The sequence below is a fragment of the Petaurus breviceps genome, unplaced genomic scaffold, assembly GCF_028583685.1.
Source record: "Petaurus breviceps papuanus isolate PSGF00001 unplaced genomic scaffold, PetGlider_PUasm1.0 171, whole genome shotgun sequence".
Lineage (NCBI taxonomy): Eukaryota > Metazoa > Chordata > Mammalia > Diprotodontia > Petauridae > Petaurus > Petaurus breviceps.
The window spans coordinates 22,308,295-22,333,482 of record NW_027185754.1 but is presented as its reverse complement, the minus strand read 5'-3'; the positions used below and the strand labels follow the sequence as shown (position 1 = coordinate 22,333,482).

The 25,188-nt window shown below is 41.9% G+C and overlaps 1 protein-coding gene across 2 annotated transcripts in view; it reads left to right on the top strand.

Moving 5' to 3' along the window:
• Positions 1-25,188, top strand: part of RALGPS1 (Ral GEF with PH domain and SH3 binding motif 1) — a 624,901-nt gene that overhangs the window by 552,675 nt on the left and 47,038 nt on the right. Inside the window, exons 11-13 of one of the 2 annotated variants that reach the window (XM_069082706.1) lie at positions 14,403-14,529; positions 17,266-17,432; positions 21,973-22,024. In XM_069082706.1, the coding sequence (XP_068938807.1) occupies positions 14,403-14,529; positions 17,266-17,432; positions 21,973-22,024 (346 nt within the window). Of the gene's footprint in view, positions 1-14,402; positions 14,695-17,265; positions 17,433-21,972; positions 22,025-25,188 lie in introns of those variants that run through there. The other variant, XM_069082704.1, reaches the window with a different exon arrangement.

Genomic DNA, 25,188 nt, shown 5'->3' with positions numbered 1-25,188 from the left:
GACTTAGAGAGACAGTAAATCTCAGAGCCTTCAAACGTTTGAAGGTCTATGATGGGGGAGGAGGAAATAGACTTTTTCTCTCCTTGATCCCAAAGGGAAAAATGAGTCTCAACAAAGAGGGGAAATTTTGGAGAGGCAGATTCTACTTCTCTTCTGTGTAAGAAAGTTGTCCCTAATAACCAAAGATGGCTCAAAGTGAAATAGGCTGATTGCCTTAAAGTGGGAGTGAGCTCCCCATCACTGGACCAGGTTACCTCATGACATGGTAACTTTTCAATCTCTGGTGATGTTTAAGCATACCACAGGAACAAGGCAGAGGAAATATCTGTTGTAGAGAGGGGTTGAACTAAGTGGCTTCTAAGGTACCTTTCATCTTTGAAATGTTGGTATTCTTTAAAATAGCAAAAGAATTGTTGTAGAGCAGACCTACACAATTTGGGAGTAGGTAGGGGCCAGAATTAAAATAGGTTAAAGTTCTTAGGTGGCAGACTGGTTAGACTAGAGACAGACTGACAATGGCAGGTCATGTGACAGACAGGAGAGTGTGCAGTAGCAACACTACATTTTTCACCAGCCACCAGAAATCCTTTGGCAGGCCGCTTGCTGTGTATTGTATAGCTCTGTCCTAGAGTAAAGGAATTAGATGTGTTCTGCTTGACCCCAGAGGGTACAACTAATGACAATGGTAAGAGTTGCAGAGCAGGTGATTTCAGTTCAATATAAGAGAAAACATGTTCACTATTAAAATTGGATCTCAAAGTAGAATGGGTTACTGAGTTCCTCATCTCCCGAAGTCTTCAAGCAGAGGCTGAATGACCCCTTGCCAGGTATATTATATGAAGGGATATCTGTTTAAAAATGGGTTCGGGAAGATGTTCCCTTCCAACCAAGATTCCACCAGGACCCATTCCAACTCTTAAATTTGGTGATTCCATAGTATCTGAGAAGAGGCTGGAGAGCCACCTGTCAGAAGTGTTGAGGAGGTGGCTCCTGTTCTGAGACGGAGGCTGCTTTGACCTCTAAGGCTCCTTCCAAAATAGTTTCCTTAACTCTGAGAATTATGGATGGAGCTCTTATCCTGGGTAGCCATGTCTAAGGGGGAAAAGATGTCTTTGGGGATAAATTCTTCTTCTGTGTAAGAACAAACAAACCAAAGGACAGCTTATAAGAAATGAAATCTAGAAAACTCAGTTGCCATGTGTGAAGAAAAAAACCAGCTTAAGGAATGTTGTGGGTTTAATTTTTTCCCTGTATGCAATGTTTAGTTTATACAAATGAAATCATCTTTTCCTTGAGAGCAAAAAGCATAAAGAACATTGACCCCAGCAAGGGCAGTGTTTTCTCTCAATTAGCAATGATGCAGGTGCCTTGGAATGAAGGAGGATGCAGCCAAATATTGTTAAAGCTACCTCCACATCATTTAGCTAACTAGTGTTCTTTCTGGAATTATTCTTCCCACACCACACAAGGAACAAAACAAGGATAAGTGAAAAAACTACACCATTTATCTAAGCTTCTTACCCTAGAACAATGTTCTCCCAACTTTTTAAATCATACACCCCATCAGCTTTTATTTTCTGGGGTAAGAGATTTTCCCATCAGCACTTGTGCAGCTGCTGCTATGAGTGCCCAGGTTGGAGTTACATTATAACTGCCATAAAGGGTAGGCACATGACTCAGAAGGATAGAAATTGGGAGCTAAGAGAGTGGAAGGAGAGTGTATTGGAGATAATGGGTAGTATATGTGTCCATATTGAAGACAAAACCTATTATTGGCTTTTGCAGTTGCAATGGCACCCAAACCATAATCCCCCTGTTCAACTGATTGATCTTATACTCCTTGGGTTCATATGATGCTCCCTCAGAGGTGTGACCCCTGCTTTCAATACCAGTATCCTAGTGGACCAGGACTTCTCCTAGCTTTAGTATTCAGATTTCTAAGCCCAGGAGGGACTGGATATTTCCAGCACAAGATTGATGGGCAGCATTCAGAATCATGGAATGCTAGAGCAGGAAGATCTTAGAGATCTTGTCCAACTTCCTCATTGGGGAATGATGGGGAAACTGAGAGAGGGGAGTAACTTGCCCAGAGACACACGGCTGATAAGTAGCAAAGCCAGAACCTGAGCTCAGGGCTGTTAATTCTCAGTATAATGATTTTTTTTTTCACTACCGTGTTGTTCTCTAGTAGAAACAGAAAGAGGGCATCTAGTTAAGAGAAATGAGGACAGCTTTGAGGAAGGGCCTTTTCGTAGTATATTCTCTTGGTTTACAGGTGGGAGGGACAAAAAGAAAGGAGAGTTCATTGACCAGATATTGATAGTATTTGGATGGATCCATGATTTTCTCCACATGAGTACTCCCTTCATCAGTTCAGATCCCAGGCCTTCCACATTCCTCATCCTATGCCATTGGCTCTCTGTAAATCTTCCATAGAAAATACACCCATTTTATCAGAAAATTTCTCTCCTTTTAGAATTTGTTATTGAAGAATTCAGTCAACTGTGCATTTTTCTGGCTTAGCCAAAGCATTTCCTATAACTTGTCTACACAAGGGAAGACTTGAATGGGCCTTGAGAATGCAAAATTTTCAATTAGTAGTTACTACAGAGGTCATTTAATCTGGTCACCTTCTTTACATATGAGAGAACTAAGCCCTAGGGAGGCTAAGCATTTATGAAATACCTGCTATATGCCAGGCACTATGTTAAGAACTTTACAAATATTATCTCATAACACAACAGCCCTATGAGATAGATGCTGTTATTATACTCATTTTACAGATGAGGTAACTGAAGCAGATAGAGACTAAGTGATTTGCCCAGGATGACACAGCTAAGTAAGTATCTGAAGCTGGATTCGAACTCAGATCTTCCTCACTCTAAACCTAGCATTCTATCCATTGAACCTCCTGACTTTCTCCATGGTCTGTGATCTGGCTTCCTAAACTCAGGAATCCTCTATGTTAAGCTGGGCTATATCTTAAGGGTAGGCCCTCAATGTCCATTACTCTTGTCAGTGCAGAAAGGGAAGGGACCAACACAAGAAGGCTTGTAATGGACAGCAGTCTAGGGCCCTGAATTCGGAGAAGATATGGGTGAGTTGACCTAAAGGTCCAGAGATGAGGGTGTAATCCTGGTCCCAGAAACTGAGAGCTGCATTTGAATGAGACAAAGAAAGTGATTTGTTGTATGGAAAATGGAAACTGATCTTGTGCTTGTGCCTTGAGGGGAGAGTTGGCTAACTGGAAAAGAGTCCAGGTTGGCACAAAGTAGGACCAAATTCTTCTCCGGTGGGCCAAGGGGGTGAGCCCAGTGGACAGCAGAATGAGCAGAGGGCCAAGAAAGTTAGCTGAAGACAGATGGGTGGTGAGGTCAGTATCCGATTCTCAGAGCTTTCCTCTTGGGACAGAAAATCAAAGCCATCGTTGTTTCCTTTGACACATGATGACGATTTTCTCAAACATTTGTCCAAAGTGATATTCAAATGGAATGTTATTGTGTAGTAAGAATGATGACTATGAAGGATTCAAAGAAACTTTGTGGAGTGATATAAATTAACATCAAGAGAACAAGATTCCCAGTGACTCTACCTGTGCAAACAAAAAGATCGCTAAAAAGAGAGCTAGCTAGTTATTAATAACTTAGTAGCCAATAAAGGTTTTTGAGAACAATGAAATACACCTCCCTCCAGTGTACCATGAATTAAAGGGTCGCTGTATCACATGGTTTGGCTTCATCTTTTTTTCTTTGTCACAAGGGAAGTTCCAATTTGAAGGGGCGGATTTTTTTTATTTTCCAGAAATGCCTGTGAGATAAAGACAAAAGGTATCAATAAATGTATTTTTAAAGTCTGTTCAGGGAATCTGGTTTTGAAGAAGATCCTTTGCATTAAAAACAAACTTTGTCTTTAATCATTTGTGCACAGAGACTGTTGGAGGTCCCTGCAATCATTTTCTTACTTCTCTAGTCAGCCAATACTCTTTCTTCTGCATAAATGTGCTGGTTACTAGAGAGAAGTGTAATGAACTGAACCCCAGCTCTTTTCTTCAGCATCTCTTTTCCCTCTAGAGATCTGATGGGCTCATGTGATCCAATAAAAATAGCTAAAGTAGAATTCATTTAGCCATTATTCATGGAAAAATGAGTGCACTCCTTGGGGATGGTCCTAGTCCATGCTCAGTTTTTCCAAAGGCTCGTGCCCCTAGGCAGTGTGAGCTGTGTCATCAGTATCTCATTGGAACCTCATTATTATCAAACACACATTGAGAAATAACAAAAGCCAGGCCAGCCAAATGACTGAAGTTGGAATGGGTGTGATCAGAGTGTGTCTCCTAGAAAAAGAGACAAGCCCCCAGAACTTGGAGCTCCTGGTCTCTCAGCGGGGAATCCAGTGGGAGTACTTGGGGGTGCAAAGGGGGGTACAGTGAAGATTTTCTGGAGCAGAGCCTGCTGGCAGGAAGGCAGATGGCACTTTGACTCTCAGCTAGATGGAGGTTCTTAAGGTGGAGGGGAGGAGAGAGATCAGAGTCCATCTGTTGTTCTCCAAGGCACTTGAATGGCTTAGTGAAAATAACAGTGGATTTGGGACCAGAGGACTGTCTGTGGTTTCAATCCTGCTTCTGCTGCTTCTATCTGCGTAACTTTGGTTAAGACTCTTTCCCTTTCTGAGCCTCAGTTTCCTCATCTGTAAAAATGAATAAATTGAACTAGACAGAGGATGAGGAAGGATAAAGCTTCCTTCCGATTTGAAATCTCATGAGTCCTATGAAGAACTTGAACAGAAAGATCAGCTTTGCAATTAGACCAAGGGAGGTGATGCTTAATTGTCTTAATTGGTTAATTCCTACTGGAACTTTGAGGAGTTGATCATGAACAGGCCTATTAAAAAGGAGAGGGGATTGTAAGAAACTTGTGGGGCCAGAGAGACTGTTTCATCTGTCTCTTTTCTACCTTCAAGATCCCACTCAAATTCCACCTCCTCCAATCAGGCTTCCCTGACTACAGTATCAGATCAAGACCATTAGGAGCCAATAGGCACACCAAGATTTGAAGAGTTGGGAAGTGAGGGGAGTCTATCATAATTCATAATATTGTGGAATTTTTAGAATTATGATATGATGGCTTTTTTTAAGTGTGTTCATTTTAATATAGGGATAGGTACTAGATTTGTGATTTCATTGAAATAGGTAACTCCTAATCCAGAAATTTGCTCTACCAATGTATCTTTAAAAGCATCTTCTCTACCATTTAGATTTTGAGAGTTACCTAGAACAATGAGATTCTCAGTATACCTAGAACTAACTTCCTATATGACCTACGGAAAGTTGTTTTGCCTCTCTGTGAGCCTCAGTTTCCTTATTTGTAAAAAGAGGAGTTAGACTGGATGAAACTCCAATTCTAAATCGAGGGATCCCTTCCAGCTCTAACATTAAGTGACTCTGGAATTACTCATTTCAAGTCATAGGATTTAAACTTTGATGCCATTTCAGAAATCAGTCTAATAGAATCCCCTTCATTTTATCCATGAAGAAGCAGAGGCTCAGGAAGGTCATACAGGTGGTAGAGCCGGTATTTAAGTGACCTGCCCTGGGTCATCTATCAGCACATATCAGAGGTGGGATTTTAAGTCAGATTTTTCCTGGCCAGCCTTAGAGCCAGTGTGCTATGTGGCTTTTTTCTGCCTGGAACATACTAAGCACTTCATATATGCTTGTTCACTGTTTTTAAAATACGGTACAGGCTCTGGGGTTAACTTGCCATTCCATACTCACATTGATAGACTGGGTCCCCAGAGGCAGTTTCTATACTTCCTCTTAGGGGTCTAAGAGCAACCCTAAAGAGTTGGAGGTGATGGTTTTCCAATGCTATAGCTCACAAGACCTCACTGGTGTGCTTCCCGCACTCATATCAGCGATACAACCAATCAGCCAGATTTAATTGGTTTATGATATTTACTATGATGGGATAGTTGGGATAAAACAACCCTCAGAAAGACTGTGATTGCTCAACTACAAGTAAATACATAGACCAGGAAAAAGCAGGCTGAAGCTCAGAAACCGCATGTGGCAAAGGGGGAGCTGGAAATTTTAAATTTTGGTTTCTGGAAATCCTTTCTTGTCCTTCATGGGATATTAGTGAAGTTCTCTTTAAACACAGTAGAACTTTTCTGCAAGACTCCTTGTAGAGCCTTGAATCTGTCTTTCTCTCTACTCTGTGCATTTTATACACTGCCATGTATACTTCCCAGAGATGCTTCCAGGATCCTGATAAGAAGCTTCTTGTCCTCCAAAGTACAGGAGGCCCTTTTCTGGCCAGGAGGGGAGGTATGACACCAAGTTAGAAACCAAGACACTGTCTTTTCCATCCCCAAGCAATTCCTTCTCTGGGGCTTGGCAGAAGATGCCCACCTATCTAGCCATTGACTCCATACTTCTTCTGCAACATTACTCCAATTTAGCCAGTGACTTTCAAAGAATTTTTATACTTAACCTAAATTAACTTGAGAGTTCAGGGTGTAGCATCTTATTACTTACTTTAAATGAGATGAGATAATTGATCAGCACCCTCTATGACTACGTTATTATTTGTGTTGAGATATAATACTTTATTGTATTACAAAAAGAATTTTTAAAATGGAAAATGAACTTATTCTGTTATTTCCTTCATAGCTTTTTATTACTCATTTTTGGACTGCTGTAAAAAATAAACTCATTACTGTTCTGTTTTTTAGAATTTAAAAAATTGTAAATCTATAAAAGAAACTGGATTCAGAAAATACATAAAATTGTCTTAATCATTGATGGAATTACTCGTGAATCTGTAAATCAATGGATAGGAACTTGAGAAAAATTTGACAACCATTAAATGAAAGAAAAAATTTGAACAATGAAGCATTGATATTGAGAATGGAATTTAAAATAAAGTTATTAGAGGGAACAGATTCTTAATTAATAGCCACGCTGAGATAATTTTGTGGGTTTGTTTGAAGAAGCCAGTATAGCCCTTCTTCCAATTTCATTTTTCTCCTCTTTCATGTTGTACTACTCCAAAATTTTCATTCTAGACTTGTCCTTTACAAGTATTTTTAAAAATTATTTTTATTTCATTAAATATTTCCCATTTATGTTTTTAAAAATTTTTAATAATCTTTTAAAAAAAATTTAAGTTCCAAATTCTCTCCCTTCCTCCCACCCATCCTTGAGAAGGCAAGCAAATTGCCTTTATCAATTATAAATATAAATCATATTTCCATATCAGCCATGTTGTAAAATAAAACAAAAATAAAGAGTGTTTTATAAGTATGCTTTAATCTGTATTCAGAGTTTATTAGTTTTCTCTCTGGATGTGGATAGCATCTTTCATCATGAGTCCTTTGGATCATTGGGCCTTAGATCATTGTCTGGATCAGAATAATTGTCTTTCAGAGTTGGTGATCCTCATGATAATACTGTTACTGTGAGCCATTTTCCTTTTCGAGTATTTTGGAAGGTACATATCCTGTTCTTAATCTCATCCTAGATCTACCTTTCTTTCTAATCTCATCTTTCCCTAATCTAATTGGTAGAGAAGTTTAGGGACCAGTTTCCTGGGTGGGACAGAGACCAAGACTGCCTCTCCAATTCCCATAATCCCCCCCACACATACAAAAGGGATAACCTCAGCATCTGTATTTATTCCCAATGCCTCCATTGCTTACATTCATGCTTTCTAGTGGTTCTCAGGTAATCTTGCTAGGGTTTTAATTTCTTCATTCAATATTCATTCAACAAACACTTATAAAATGCTTATAAACAATGTGCTATATTAAGCACCAGACTTAACTATTAATTAAGATGTTTGCTGAGTTTAGAATCATGGAAAGTGACAAGGAGGAAAGCACTTTAGAGGCTATGTGTGTGAACCCTCTCATATTACAAAAGAGGAACTTGGGGAAAAGTAAATGGCTATCCCAAGGTTGCACTGGGAATTCATGGATAGAACCTAAAGTTACAATTCAGGTTATCTTATTCCCCATCTAGTATTATTCCCAGTAGGATGTGATATTTCTCAAGTGTACTCCATATTTTTAGAGGACTTTTGAGGTAGCTGGTGGGCATATCTCTCCCCACAAGAAATGACCCCTTATATTCTCCCCCCCCTCTGTTTCAGAAGTGAATGAATGAATGGCATGCCAAGAGTTGTTCTCTCTAGGCCAGGGGTGGGGAACCTGCAGCCTTGAGGCCACATGTGACCTTCCAGATTCTTAATAATTGTTCTATAAAATTTGGATTCAGTCAAAAGGTCCCAGTTAAAGATCTAGAAGGCCATATGTGGCCTCAAAGCCACAGGTTCCCTACCCCTGCTCTAGGCAATGTGGAATAATAGAAAGATCCCTGGACCAGGGCAGTCTGAGCACTGACTATACCACTAATTTTCTAGATGACCTAGGACAAGTTGTTTTGCCTCTCTGTGAGTCTCAGTTTCCTTATTTATAAAAAAAAAAGAGGGCTTAGACTGGATGATATTGTCCTTCTAAATCCAATGATCCTTACTAGCTCTAGCATTCAGTGATTCTAGGATTATTCATTTTTTAAGTCATGGGATTTAGAGCTTGATGCCATATCAGAAACCAGTCTAGTCCAAGCCCTTCATTTTAAACATGAAGAAACAGAGGCTCAAGAAGGTCTCCCAGGTCGTAGGTGGTAGAGCCAGGACTCAAACCCAATTTTCCAGTCCTAAATGCCGAAGTCTTTCCACTACTTCAGGAGGAAGAGGATGCATTTACTGTTCTAAGGGCTTTGCCATGGGTCACACAATAACAGGAAGGAATCAGTGACCAAGAAGGGACAGAAACTGTAGAGGGAACTCCCCCCTTCTGTTTACATGTAAAAAGACAAAATCTTCCCTTGTTCCTGACACCTCCGAGGGAGCATCTGTTTTCAGTGTGGGCTGTTTCAGTTCAGGATCATCTGGGAGCAGAAATGCATGTTGACCTTTAAGAAAAGGCTTTCACTGAGCCCAGCATGCCAGAGTGACTCACCCTGCAGGAGTCCTGAGCACCAGCCTCACGCGTTGTTGTAGACGTGATAAACAAATCAAGTAACACAGCCCATATGGTTGGTTCGCTTATTAAAAACTTGGTGGAAAACAAAAACAAACTCCAGGCCTTTTAAATTCTGCTCTTTTTTTTTTTTTTCATTTTGGAGATGGCAGGAATGTGACTTCCCTGACCTACAATAACTTTTTTCTTTGGGCTAATAAGTGACCCAGGCCCAGCTCCTTCCTCTAGGACCTCAGTTTGGGAGCCACATTAGCAGGCTCCATTCATTCTCCTTATTCTCTCCTGCAACAACTAAGTCTCCCCTAGATTTAGGGTGAGGGGGTGAGGAAAGCTATATGGCTAGCTTCCATCCCAGAGTAGCAATTACTCCTTCCTCCTCCATCCTCCAACTCTGCTAGTAAAGCTGCAATTTCAAAATATGCGTTAGCAATGGGTATGGAGACAGAGGAACACATCTAAGCCTTACAGAAGAGTTGTCTAGCCTGACTTATAAATATCTTTCAGTCTTAGTGTACCCTTATTAGACCTGCCCATTTATTTTGTGAGCCATAAGGTTCACAGTGGAGTATGTGGGAGAGTAATAGTAACAACAATCATTACAGATTGCAGTGTTTTCAGACCTACTGAAAACCTAGCAAGACACAACATGGTGGCTAGAATCAGATGCTTGCTATCTTTCATGAACTAATAGGCAACAAATCCCAGGACAAGAAATACAGACCTCAGAACATCTTTGAGTATTCAACAAATAAACCATAGTGGAACTGGAGCTCGTTTATAGCCAAAAACCGTTATCCCCAATTGCCTGCACATAACATGAATCCTTGAGAACTTAAGAACATTTCTACTAGATGTCATTGTGCCAAGTATTCTTCATCCTCAATCTATGTGGAATGAAAAGTTTTCAAAATATAGAGACCTAGTGGAAGAAATCAAAACCATGTGTGAGCAAAATGAGGTAGATACGTCCCTGTTGTCCTGTCTGCTCCTGGAGTCGTCCCCAAGAGGTTTTCATTGAGCCTACAGAAGATGAGCTTGCAACCTAACACTTTCATTCAGGTACAGAAATCAGTCATTTCCTACCCTTGTATAATAATAAATAGCACACAGAGCATTAAATCTAAAAGGATGATAACAGCAAAGCTACTTTCCCTTGCTGTCTAAATTCCATCAAAAAAGATGAGAAGAAAATAATCATTATGATCCACATTTGTGTAGTGGTTTGCCAAGTGCTTTACACACATCATCTCATTTAATCTTCACCGCATCCCTGTAAGTTGGTACTATTATTGTTATTATTATTATTATCATTATTATTATTATACCTAGTCTATGGTTGAAGAAATTTAAGCCTGGAAACATCAAGTGACTTATCCATAGTCACATAACTAGTAAGTGTCAGAGTGGAGATTTAAACCCATCTTCTTGATTCCACATCCAGCATTCTATCTAGTGTGTTACATAGCCTTTCTCAATACCAGGGAGTACATTCCAGTCATAGGGACCATAGAGTACAAAGGCTCAAATATAGTGATTTATATTTTATTTCCCACCTTCGTTGGTGTTGTATCTGTCCCTAGTTGCTATACATTTTGGAAAGGCACTTGGAATCATATATTATAGACTTGGAGGGACCTCAGAGGTCATATAGTCTGACCAGTTCATTTTGCAGATGAGGAAACTGAAACCTGTAAAAATCAAATGATTTATCCAAGGTCACACAGGTAATGTGTCAGAATCAGGATTTTAACTTGGGTCCATGAGATAGAACATCCGTTATACTATGCCCCACTGCCTCTATCTCATAGTCTTTTACATTAATCACAGCTAAGTTCTGCTTATGCTACCCTAGAGCAAGGATAAAAGGGTATGATCATGAATCACACTTTCTCCATCTGTAAAATGGGCAAAATAAATAATTGCACGATTTACCTCACAAGGTTGTTTAGAGGAAAGCACTTTGTTAATGTTCAAATGAACATTTATGAACAAATGAACACTGATGATAACATGTCTTAGAAATGTTCGGCATAAGAGCTGCCTATTTTCTCTTCCGTCAACTAAGACCAATCCCTCTTCACAGGGGTAGTGTGCCCAACAGTAAGCATCTTTATAGTAGTAGTCACAACATGCTGTGTTCTCTCTTTTTGCTTCCTCTTCACCCCAGGTCCATCCTCCCATAACTTTGTTCAGAAAATGACCCTCTTGAGCTGGACAGAAATGCCACACAGTTCTCACTCTCTATGTGCCAGGCTTGGCCACAGAATTCAGATTCCCTGGCAGTCATAGGTTAAGAAACCCTATGGATTTTCCATATGCCTTATGATAGGTAATCTGCCCTTTGAGACTATGTCAATAAACAGGAATTTTTGGATATGGAAAGAACCTCAGAGGTGATCTTGTTCAGCCTCTTCATTTTGCCAGAAAAACAAACTGAGTCTCATAAAAGTGAAGTGACTTACCCAGGGTCCTGCAGCAAATAAGTAGTAGGGTCAGGATCCAAATCTACATCTTCTAATTCCAAATCCACTGCTCTTCCCATAAGTTCCCATTTTCCCAAGAAACAAGAACAAGACATGGGACCATTTTTCACTCCCCCGTTTGAGTGCCAGAAATGGTGTAGTGTTCAAGTCATCTGGGATGAAGCTGATAATCCTTTGCCCAGAGCCAGACTTTAACCCAGAACTCATCTCTGTGTTTTATTCATCAAGCCAGAAATAAAACAGAAACTGACTGTTCAGAAATGAGGGGACTAGAGGGATGAGATTGTGTTGTTATGGGGATTAATTGTCCCTACTGGGCTCACTGTGGCAGTCTGTGGACAGGGTACTTTGTAAGAGTGTAGATGAGTTGGTCATTATATGATTGCACACCCAAGTTGTGTTCTGATTTTATTTTAAAATGTCTGTGTTTCCTATTGTTATGGAGTTAGTGTTTGGGGTGGGATTTTGTCAGATACTTGTAAGGAAAATAGGGAGATGACTTCTTTAGCCCTGGTGCTCTATGACCTTCTCCATGAAATAAACAGTTTTAATAGATATTTTCAGGCTGAACATAAAATATTCTCCCCCTTCAAGGAGGAAAATCTACATCAGGGTGTAGACCTGTTCATGAAAGGGGACTACAGAACCACAGATTGATAGTTAGAAGGGACTTCTGAAAACATCTAGTCTGTCCCCTTTATTTTACAGATGAGAAAACTAAGGACCAAGAGGTTAAATAATTTGATCAAGACTACATAGGTAGTAAGACTCCGAGATAGGATTTGAACCCAGGTCCCCTATTTCAGAGCCAGTGCTCCTTCCACTGTATTGCACTGCTTATGATCATTGACTGGGGGGTAGGAGGAAAGAGGAGAGTGGAGGGGGAAGAGTTTGTTTCATGTAGTTTTGTGCTACCAGAAGTGTTGCCTTCCCTACAGGGATTCCCTACAAGACCTAGAGAGGGCAAGTGGCATTGTGCCTGCAAGTTGACCCCTATGATACAAAGTCTGTAGAAAATCCAGGCAATAACTTCCTAGTTTTATGGGCACAAAGAGCTGCTAAATGAGAATTGCATCTAATCTATTTTATGGCCCTGCTGATCCGATTGGTTTCCTAGCAAGGGCAGAAAGGAAGATTCATTCATTCATTCTCAGAATCTCTGAGTTAGAATGGATCTCACACAATATCTACTTCAATTCATACCTCATTGAGAATCCCCTCTGTGCCATCCCCAGTGAGTGATGCAACAGCCTTTGCTTATATTCCTCTCATTAGAAGGGAGTCAGTACCTCATTCCCTCCTATTCCACTTTGAAATGGATCTGTTTTTATTGAATCAAAATCTTTCTCAGCAATTTCCACCCACTGCCTGTACTTTTACTTTCTAAAACTAAGTAAAACAAATCAACTTTCCCCTGTTCCGCATAATATAGTTAATCTCCAAATATTTAAAGAAAACTATTATGTCCTATCCACTGCCTTAAACCTTGATCCCTCCCCCACACACACAAAAAAATTATCAGGTACCTACTGTGTGTATATACTGTGCTGAGCACTGAGGAAGAGATATAAAATTTAGATAGCACATAGGCCCTGCCCTCATGGAGTTTCTAGTCTAATAGGAGGACAAAATACATATAACTGTATAATGAACAGCATTTTTCAATCATGTCACAAAACAAAGTACTGTTGAGGTCTAAATGATGAGGTTGTTACTGGGCAGAAGTGGAAGGGAGTTCACACAGGAGGCAGCATCTGAGTAAGGATGCTCAGGAGTTACAAGATATTGCTAGAAGGGAAGCCATTGGGAAATTGAATCTTAGCACTGAGGCCAGAGATTCAATGACAAAACGTATTTTTGGATCATTAGTGCAGATGAAGAGATTTTTTGTTTTTCTTGGTCCAAACATTAATATTTAGTAAAGTGTTTATATTGCAATGAGCTTGCCCAACCAGTTGTGAACATATGTTTGGTTGGACACTACCCCGTCAGCAGGCCTGAAAGCTGATTATGGCTTCCAGTGTTGTTCTCTGGCAAATTCATCTATTGTAAAAGAGCCAGTCTTTTGGCTGGGGATTTTTCAAAGACTGTGGAGGAAGTTTGGAGCATTGGTTTCTTTATCTATGCTATCTCACCACCTACTCTGTAAATAGCTGGTTTCAGTAAATACTTCTTAGGCCACTGTCAGGGCTGAGAGCCTGCCTCTATCCACATGTAACTAAAAGAGCCCACCTTGTGATCTATCTGAATAATTTTTATTTTTTGTTTTCTTGTCAAGACGTGTAATTTCATTCATGTTGAGAATACTGAATGTTGAAGAAATGTCCTTTACCAATAGAGACCATTCTCTGGCCATCCATTTATAAGTCTTAGAAAACTGCCTGTGGCACTAACCAGGCAATACACAGTCACTGTGTGTCAGAGATAGGACTTCAACCCAGGTCTATCTGATGTTGAGGTCTGCTTTCTATCCTCTAGCCATACTACTTTTCATCAGACATGGGAAGGAAATTAAAGTTTCCATAACTACCCCTCTCCCCACTAAGAGTTTTAGCATATGATGTACCCTAAGCTCAGGTTGGTCCTAAGAGTATCCTAGGGGCGGCTAGGTGTTACAGTGAATAGAGCACCAGCCCTGGAGTCAAGAGGACCTGAGTTCAAATCCGGCCTCAGACACTTAACACAAAAACTAGCCATGTGACCTTAGGCAAGTCATTTAATCCCAATTGCTCTCCAAAAAGCAAAAAAAAAAAAGTATCCTAGAAAGCAGAAACAGTTTAGAGCCAGGAGGATACTTCCCCTTTATCAGCTCGTACCTATGAGATGCCACATATGCCTATGAGGATGTCATTGCTAACCATTTCTATCTATCCTCAGGTCCCTCAGCTGTGTCAGGTGCCATGAGGTTCAGCCGGAGACCAACCTGTCCTGATACTTCTATTGCTGCCAGCCTCCCCACGCCCCCTGTCCCACGTCACAGGAAGAGCCACAGCCTGGGAAACAAGTGGGTGACAGCTCCAAACTGGTCCTTGAAGTTATTTGCAATGCCCCTCGGATTAAGCAACTTGTACCTGTCGAGTATTATCCTTTTCCTCTCTTTTCCCTCTGGCTTTTAGTGAATTCTTATAAGGGTTCTTAACCTGGGATCTATAAATTTGTTTTATAAAAATTTCTTGATTATTTAATATTTTATTTATTTTTTTCAATATGTATTTTATTTTATCCATTGAAAAACATAATTCTGAAAAGAGATTCATAGGTTTTGCAAGATTACCAGAGGGATCCATGATATACCAACAAGTTAAGAAGCCATGGATTTACTCACAGTTCCTGACTCCTCAGAGGCTCATATGTATTCTCATCACAGTCCAGGAAAATAGGCTGTAGGACTTAGAGCTAGAAGGGACCTCAGCAGTCATCTTGTTTCCTTCTTTTAAAGATGAGGAAACTGAGGCCCAGAAAGAGGTATTAAGTAACTGACCTGGAATCCGTACCCAGGCTGTCTAACTCTAAATCTTGGGCTCTGTCTGTAACAGAGGGCCTGGACATGTGCAGAATGTGGATCTTGAGTTTAGATGTGTTTGTGATGGATACCATGATGCCAGTATTCATAAACCATTCTAAGGAGCCCAGAGTCTCCCTTTGGGAATTCCTCTGACACTCTCATACCTTCCTCTGCTATGAGCTCACTGCAATGAGGGATTAAAGGATGCTTAGCCAATCCTCAGAAGAATTTAACTCCTAGTCTTAGATATAACTTCCCTTAGCAAGCTCCCTACCTGGCTTATTAAAAATAATCTAGTTCAGAGATTTGTAACAGGTCCCTTAAACTCCATAGACCTTGTAGAATATTAGAGTTGGAAAAGAGCCTCAGGAACCTGTGTGTTCACTTACCGGATGCTAAACCTTCTTATTGGATCCATCAAATTTCTAGCCTATCTGGATTCTTCAGTTTTTTCATTTATTCATTCATTCAATAAAAATGAATTAAGTGCCTACTATGGGGAAGGTCTGATACTCTGTAGTGGAGATACAAAAGAGAAAAATAACAGTCCTCGACCTTAGAGCTGACTGTCTGATAGGAAGACTACAACATGCTAGGAAGGTATCACCCAGCACCAGAGCTCAAAGCCAGGCTGTCTTTCATTGTACTGAGTACTCCACCATGCTCTACAGGGTCAGGGGATAGTACTGAAGGAAGGCTAATGGCCTTCATCTGCAGGACTTACAACTTGTATTCAGGCCAGAAAATGCTCTCAGTAGGCCTTTTATCAGCAGAAGTGGTAAATAAGATGGGAAACACCTTCATCAATTAGCTGGGGCATCCTAGGATTTAGAGCTGAGAGGGACCAGAGGATTTGAAGCTTGTTAGGACCAAAAAGATAACAGGATTTAGAACTGGAAGGAATCACTTGATTAATTGGATCATGGGATATAAGAGAGCTTAAAGATCATCTAATCCAAACCCCTCATTTTACAAATAAGGAAACTGAGGCCCAAAAAGGATCAGTGACCTGCCCAAGTAATGCAGGAGACTGTTTTTAGTAGTGCTGAAACTTGATTCCAGAGCCTCTGAATTCAAATCCAGTGCCCTTTCCACTATATCACAGTTCAAGTTGAAAAAGATCTCTACCTCAACTTTGTCATTTTGCAAATGAGGAAACAGAGGCCTAGGCAGGTGAAATAACTTAATAATAGCTAGCATTTATGTGGCACTTTAAAGTTGGCAAAGTGCTTTGCACATATTATCTCAGTTGATGCTCATAATCCTGTAATTTAAGTGCTATTATTAGTCCATTTTACAGATAAGGAAACTAAGACAGAGACAGGTTAGCTGTTCTGCCAAGGGTTACATAGCTAGTGTCTGAAGCAGGATTTGAACTCAGGTCTTTCTGACTCCAAATCCTGTATCACTAGCTATCTCTGACCTGTACAATGTCACACATCTATTAAGTAACAAAACCAGGATGCAAGAATGTGACCTCTAATTCCAAATCATAACAATTAGAGCTAGAAGGTGAAACCAACTAGGTCCCAATTAATGCAATTAATTAATCCTCTGAAGTAGTTACATTATTATAATCCACATTCCATATTACCTTTGGGCTGGAACCAGTTACCATATTTCATATAATCATAGCTTCAAATAATGCAAATTTGGCTACATAGGGCCACTTTCAGGGGAAATTCCATATCCATACTTATTGAGACTTAGCTATTTCTTAAAAGTGGTTTAGTCTGATCCCCAGGTTTCAAATCCATGTCCTCTGATCCCAAATCATAGGACTATGGAGCTAGACGGTACCTAAAAGGTGACCTAGTTTAACCCCCTCATTTTATGGAGGAGTAGACTGAGGCCCAGCTAGGAGAACTGACTTGCCTTAAGTCACACATGAGTTAAGCAACAAAGCTAGAATTCAAACCCATACCTTCTCCCTCCAAATCCTAGGAATAAGAACTGGAAGATACCTTAGAGGTGATTTAGTCTAATCTCATTTTACAGAAGAGGAAACTGAGGCCCAGGAAAGAGATGTGACTTGTCCAAGGTCCTACAAGTAGTAAGGAGAAGATTGGGGTTGAGACCCAAAACTTATGACTGGGCTCTTTCCACTATCAGGAAAGGTCCCTGTGGCTTCTGGGCCCTGGGTGCCTGGACAAATCAGCAAAGGAGACCAGAGAGAGGACTGGATGGTGATAACGTAGATGCCTAAGGGCTTCTGCCTTTTTTCTCCCTTTCCAGTATGATGTGTCAGTTCAGTGTAGTTGAGAGTAAAAGTGCAACGTTTCCATCGGAGAGACCTCGTCACCTGCTGGATGACAGTGTTCTAGAGCCCCACAGTCCAGGCAGGGGCCAGGGCCGGGGCCTGCCCCTCACCTCCTCTGCTGTCACCAATGGACTCTCCTTAGGTAAGACTCCCCCGGCCTGGGGGCAGGCGGGACGCAAATTGTTTGCTCCGTGTCTGTCTCTGTGTGTCGCTGTGGAAAGCACAATGATGCCTGTCCCTTCAGCCAAGCTCAGTCTCCTGGCCCCCAAAGTGTGTCCCTTAGGGAGCATTCTGGTGCCCCTTAGCACCTCCCACCTCACCCTGGGCCTGGGCCCAAGCAGCACATGAGGCTGTTCTGTGACCACCTTCCTGAACCTTTCCCCTCCTGCCAGATGTGTTCATCTGGGCCCAGGCTAGGTACAGCTGTGCTTCAGTCAGGGCAGAAGTTATATTGCCAAAAATCAAAGCTAAAAACTTACTGGCCATAAGCCGCCAGCTTGTTAAGAAGCAAATGGTTTCTATAATATCAGCCATGCTGGCCTGGTCCCAAAGAGTTGGCAACTCTAAAGCAGGATCCATTGATGGCCCTAGAGGAACCACCTCTCAGAGGAAGTAGCAACAGCAGGAAACAGCCAGACTCCCGAGGGAGCTCTGGGCTGAGTTCATAGACTCGGCCATCAGTAAAGCCCAGCAATCTGGCCATGGCCCATTCTTTGGGATCTTTACTCTACCTTCTGGCCCTCACTAGGAATGCAGGCAACAAACTGTTCTTATGCTCAGAAGGAATTCAGCATCTTCAGCATGGGCTAGAATACTTATTAGCTTCAAAATTCTACCCCAAGAAGCTGCCTAAGGCCTCAGAGAACAGTCTGAGCCAGAGGACATCTCAGGAGTGCCCCACGCAAAGACAAGGAGGGAGACCTCCTTGGGTCACTTGGAGCTCCCTGTGGGTATCTGTTTCAGTTTTCCCTAAATAAGAAAAAATAGATTCAAGTCAACAAGCATTAATTAAGCTCTTACTTTATTCCAGGAATTATGCTAAACACTGGGGACACAAAGAAAGGCAAAAACAGGCCCTACCCTCAGAGATCTAACAATCTGATGATCCAGTTTAGAGAAAGATTTTTCGAGTCAAATGGCCTTTTTCTGAACCTGTTCCTAAAAGGTGGCTGTTGTGCCGATGGAAAGGAAGATGCATTTGAGAGAGTGGGGATCAGGCCTGAGAGCAGAGTGGAGAGGATGTCTAGATAGTAACTGACTGGAGCTTGTGGCCTAAGAACTGGGTGAGGACTGTGTGGGCTCCGGATTCAGGCCAGGGGCCAGATGCCCAGGCAGAGGTGGTTTGATTCTGATGACAGAACCTTCCATTCAGAGCCTGCCAAGGGAATGTGAATTAGATGGATCATAACTGAAGCATCATTTGCTTTAAACAAGTGACCATCTTTTAGCTGTTTTTTTTTTCTCCTTCCTTGTCCCTGCTGCTTCTATAATCTGTGTACGTGCCCGCCTGTTTGTCTATCTGTCTGTTTCTGCCTTCTACCCTCCCTCTGTAACCCAGCCCTCTAGTGAATAACTTCTCCCCTCTAGGCAGGCAGTTTGGATCTGGGTGGTAGCAGACCCAGGAGCTCGTGGACTGAGAGCCGAGGGAAGACTGTCTAGGGTAGAGTGGGAAGCTAAGGTCTGATAAGATATGTAAGCACCCCAAGTTGCCACATCATATAATTTTGTTGCCCTAAAACCTTCTTTGTAGAAATCCATCAGATCCCATTGGCAGGGCCCAGGAGCCCTCATTGTCATTCATTCTAAGGTGTAGAGCCTGTTCACAAAGACAATATGGCACATAGGAGCTAAAATATCATCCCCAAAAATATAACATATGCTCTATGAGCTGCATATTGTCACAGTGAGGCTCCCTTTAATCTAATAGAAGCCAAGAAGGTCCCTTCTTAGTAGTCTCTATTATAGTATTAAATCAAGCAAGAATGAGTTACCATTTTTTGAAAGTTCGATTAATTGATATAAAATGTTATCCTTTTTTTGCTCACTTCAATACTTCTACAATCTATGATTTAATTGCCTTAGTGTGGCTACATCCTCATCTCCTACAGACCCCAACCCACCATGCCACAGAGGACTATTTTCATTAGTTGTCATGACCAAACCCTCTGATAAGTCCTTCTAGGTTCAACTAGGTCTGGTCCTCAGATGGCAGACACAGTCTCTCACTGGCTAATATTCAAATATTTTTCCAGCTTGGTAGGAACTATCAGAAATTGTTCTCTGCTGGCCTAATCCTTTGAGAACTCAACCTAAAAGATGGCAACATCATTTGATGATGCTGCCATTGGGCATCAAAGGACAAGATTTTTTTAAAGACCAGAAAACATTTTGTGGGAGCATCCCCTCCCCACCAATCTACTCAAAGGGAGTGTGAAGAGGAATGGGATTGAGAGGCCATGGTTTCCTCTTGTCTGCCCCGACCTTTGGGTGCTGTTGATTGACCATGGCCACGTTGGAATCATTAAAATAGAGAATATTCAAAGCCTAGTCTTGGGTTTCAGAAATTCCAAGCAGAGGCAGGGAATGGGGTGGGGCGGGGGGGGGGGGTGATGCTCATACAGAAGACCCTGGGAGGATGCTTGCAGTAAGCAAGTTCTAAATAATTCAGTAGAATCTGAATTGGAAACAAACAAGATTCTCCCCAAAAAAGAACTTTCTAAGTTAAGTCAAAGGCCTAGACTTGCTATTAAATGTCCAGAAAGGGTAATCCTAGAGAAAAAGACTATATGGAGGCCAATATGTTAACTACATTGTTTTCCCTATCCCTTTTTCTGAAGGTCTTTTAAGTGGTTTTCAATGTAAAAATAAAATATCCTCTTATATACAATGCTTTTCTAGGCTGCTGTACCATCACTCCCTAAAGAGAAAATTCCCATGATATTTTAGTTTGGCTCTGATTCCTTGGGGTCTAAATAAGGAGCTATTCCTCCAAGAGCCATTGTGGGGACCTCTCTTCCCATCCCTGTTCTGTGCTTCTCTCTCTCTCCCTCTGACTTTCCTCTTTTTCTCTCTCCTTTTCCCTTCCCTCTGTCTCTCTGTTTCTTTCTTCCTCCCTCTTTCTCTCCCTCTCTCCTTCCCTCCCTCCTCATTATTCTCTCCCCTCCTCTTCTTTTCCTCTTCTGATATTTCATGCCTCCCTCTCCCTAACCTAAGCTTTGGCCTGCCCAGGAACCGCAGCAGTCCTACAGAATGAGAGGGGAGGCAAGAACTGTGAGCCAAATAAGAGTACCTTGCAGTCCTTCCTGCAGACACCTTCTTCATCAGTCTGCCCTAAGAATCACGTCCAAATGCCCTCCCTGCAGTCCTCCACGTTGTTAGCTTTGGTGGAGTCCTAGACAAGGCACAGCCAGATGTGAGGAGGGGCCTCCTCATTAAAGGCAATGGCAGCTAGCTGAAAAAGAAGTGATCAGTTTTTGGATTGAGCTCCAGGCCAGGCACTGTCACAGTGCCCTCTACCCAGAAGATTTACCACTGCAAGGGCAGAGGACATGGCTACATGGTCCCATCCACCTTGTGCTGTTTCCTCCATCCCTATTGCCTTAACTTAGTGATCTCACTCAGTGGCTGCTACAACCTAAGATTTTAAATAACATCCAGGTTAGATCAGGGTGAGCAAATATAACATTATCAAGGAATGCAGATGTATTTAAACCCTGACTCCTTCCTTGCCAATGCAGGTGAGGCTCTTCACCAGAGGTATTAAGCTCCTACATCCTCTGACTAAGGTTTGTTTAAGAGAACAGGGACGGGCTCAGATAGTGTTGTCAAGAACACAACTGTTGGTGACGCAAAGTCATCATTTTCCAACCTTTTGCTTAAGACCTCAGGCAACCTAATGCATAGTCTAATGCCCAGGCCTTTTCTCAGGGACACACACAGAAAAGCTCTCTTAGGAAAACAGAATCCCCAGAGCTACCCTACTTTAACATGAAGTGGCCTCTCCCTCTTTCCAATAAAATCACTTCTGCAACCACAGTATGAGGGATAGTTTATTAAATACGTTCACAGAGATCTGAGATATTCTCCACCTTTATATGTTTCCTATAGACAACCTTAAGGTAAAAGAAAGTTTAGTATTCTCAGCAAAATTATTGCCAGTAGTTACCACCTTGTGTTCCCATAACTAAAATGTCCTGCATCCTTGATTGTGGCAATCCCAAGGTTCCTCATACCCAACCCTCTGAGGAATTAAATCAGGGAATTTAAACTCATACGTGTCCCCAGCCCATGCTAATGGGTAGATGAATTCCAAGACGAAGGAGATAACTGTATATTACTGCTTACCACTGGCAGATCTCTGGACAAATCTAGTGTCCCCAATATTGGAAATACTAAAGGGAGAAATGAGAATACCCAGGCCTTCCTGGAACAGAGGAAAGTTTTAAGGGAAGGACAACAGAAGAAAACAGAAAAAGCAATCAAACCGCCATTCCTCATTCTCACCCTTATTGTCAGTCCCCCCAAAAGTATGTGACTTCTAAACTACTTCTCTAGAATTTAACAGGATGGATCTAGAACTCTGAAGCTTCTCCTACCCTGCCTGGAGCGCCTAATCCCCAGGGCCCAGAGCATTATCACCAGCTGTGATATGAAATGTTCATTTACCTATGTTCCTTTTCTAGGCAGTAGTGAAAGCTCAGAGTTTAGTGAAGAGCTGTCTTCAGGGCTGGAAAGGTGAGTGTGGGTTGAACACCCTGACCTTCCTTCAGTCCCACCAGCAGGGACCTTCCTGTCTCCTTGGCCTGCTTTTAGGAACAGCATGCAACAACCGATGAGCGTGCAGTATACCTATGGAATAGCTCTCAAGACTGAAGAACGGTGCAAAATCTCTTGAAAGCCATTTTCAGGACTTCAAAAACTCAGCCAAGGGCCTGTCTGTATGACTGTATTCCCCCCAGGGGTCAGCACTTGGAACCAGAGATGAGGGTTCCTGGGAAGTAAATGGAGATGTTTGATACAGTGGAAAGAGAACAGGTTCTGAAGTCAAAGAGCTTCCTGTCTCTGGCATTTGCTACCTATGTAACCTTCCAGAAGCCAGGTTTCTAGGAAGTAAACAGGGGAGAAATGGAGGGAAGGATTTCCAAGATTGTTCAAGGGAAGGGGAGATGAAAACAAGAAATTCCATCTCTTTTGGATGAAGGCTTAATTGGCATCCCCAGATCTGTTGGCAGGAGCGTATCCCAGAGTGTCTTGGATTACTCTAGAGGGAATGAATCATCGCTCTAAGGGAGGCAGACTCCAAAGACCACCTGCCCTTCTCTGGTGAGCCCAGTTCCATTGTGCCAGCCTGGTTTTTATTGTTTCTCCTGCCTGGGGCAAAAATGCACAAAGCTCCCAGAGCAGAAACCTCCCAAGACAAGCCCTGAAACCTTTGCAGCTTAGGTCCAACTCACAGCTGGTAACAGGCACAGGAGGAAGCTTCAGGGGAGAACTTGGCCCAAGCAAGCCTCCATTCCACTAACAACAGAAGGTTCTGCAAATGGAAATCTTTCCCAAGACCAGTATATTACTCCTGGTGATCCCTGTTTCCTCAAGCTCATAACAGAGGCAGAGTATTTACACTCACAAAGTCTGAGAGTCATACTTGCCTCTGCTGTGGTCAGAACACACACAGGGCAATATGAGTTCGGTTCTGGATGCTACATTTTAGGAATGACCCTGGCAATGTGGTGCAGTGACAAGAATGCTGGCTCTGGAGTCAGAGGACCTCACTGGGCCTCAGTTTCTTCATCTGTAAAATGATGGGACTGAATTCAGTGAACTCTAGGACCCCTTTCTGTTCTAAGTCTATGATCCTGTTGTATCTGGAAAATATCCAGAGGTAAGACATCACAATAATGTGATGGATTCCAGGCCATACCAGGATCAGGTAAAGGGACTAGGGATGTTTCACCTGGAGGAAAGAAGAGTTAAGGAGGAGAGTTTGGAAGACACAGATTGTCTTTAAGTATTATGAAAGGCTGTCATGAGGGAAAGAGAGTCTTGGACAGAAATGAGAACAATGGGTAGAAATTGCAGAGACAGGTTTTAGCTATCAGAAGGGCTGACGAGAGAGATAAGCACAAGTCTAACACCATTAGTACCTGAGCAGTATTTTCCAGTACTGATGCAGGGCTTCAAATCCTGAAGTGCCAATGAACAAAAATGAAAGCCCAAAGGATAATGGGAGGACACATGGTGGGTGGAAGCAGGCCGAAGCATGTTACCAACGAAAACTTGCCCATGACAATTGATATGTGTTTGTCCCAGACAATGCCAACATGGCAGAGTAAGGGAAGGGGAGAGGCTGGCTCACTGTAGCCATAAAAGAATGTTGAGTAAGGCAGGGGGGCCTCAGGAGAATTAACCACCACCTTTTATCCTAATATATACCTTTGGCTTTAGAAGTGAGGTCTTGAGCTCTGTTTCTCACCTCCTGCCTCACCCCCTCCATACTTAGTATTCTAGACCTCATTGGCCAGACCCAACAAAACCCAGGCTATTTTCTAAGATGTTAACTCAGACCATTGTCTCTTTCATCCAGGAGCCTCTTTCCCTAAGACTCAGTTGCTTTCCTGTTGATTCTCACTTGTAGGACAGGTATATAACTTCAAAAGGAAATCATCAAGGATGAGTATTCCTGGAAAAGAAGTTGGGCCAATTGTTTAATGAAAATGAGAAATAAAAGATAGCTTAGGTAGAGCATTGGTTCTTCTGAGATATGAAGTGAACCAGAGGAAAGCCTCCAGAATGGAGGCTTCTATGGAAGATTATATAAAGACATTGGCAAGAATGATATAGAATAAGAAACATAGTCTGGACTTGTATCTATGAGGTAGATTTATCCCCAAATTCATAGTGCACTTAGAAAGGTAGTTATGAAATGGCTTATTCTTCTGCCTACAAGTTAGAGAGCAAAACTCTCCCCAAGTACCTCTTTCCCATGCAGCTCCTAATACATCTTCATACCACAAACAGAGAGTCATCTGGAAACACAAGGACAAGGTTGACCAGAGTTGTTTATGAGAAATAATATATAATCCAGTAAATTTTTAACAGAATAAATTTAAGAAATAGACAAATGAAAATAATGCTGGGATGAGGCATGGCCCACCCAATGTTCTTCTCTGTGCCCTCTGAGCATAGCACTAGGTACATGCTGCTTCCCCTCACACACCCATATATCAAATGACTGAGCCTCCTACTTCATGAAAAAACACAGAGGCCATGTGCCATGGAATCCCTTGGCTCTTCCCCACCATTTCTCAAACCATCATCCCTTCTTTTCCTCATTCCTTCTAGGCTCAGAGGTAGATAATTCCCCTACTACTGATCGTAATTAATCCCTTTACCTGCAGCCTTCATCCTATTTCCCCCAAGACCTTGCTCCATTATCATCCTCATTTTCTCACACTTCTTTTTATTTCTTAAGCAATCGGGGTTAAGTAACTTGCTCAAGGTTACACGGCCAGTTATTTCTGGGTGTGGTGCTGAGTGTCTGAGCCCGGGATTCGATCCAGGTCATCCCAACACTGAAGCCGGTGCTCTTACTCGCTGAGCTGCCTGGCCACCCCTAAGCAATTGGGGTTAAGTAACTTGCTCAAGGTTATACGGCCAGGTGTTTCTGGGTGGTGCTAAGTATCTGAGCCCGGATTCGATCCCCAGGTCATTCCGACTCTGGGGCCAGTGCCCTTACTGCTGAGCCGCCTGGCCGCCCCTTATAGATGGCATTCTCACTGAATTTTCAGATGACACATATCTGAATAGAATAGCTAATAGACTGGCAAGAGCATTCAGCTAAAAAAAGAAAATGAAATAAATATCAAGTCTTACACTTGCTTCAAAAAATCACCTTGACA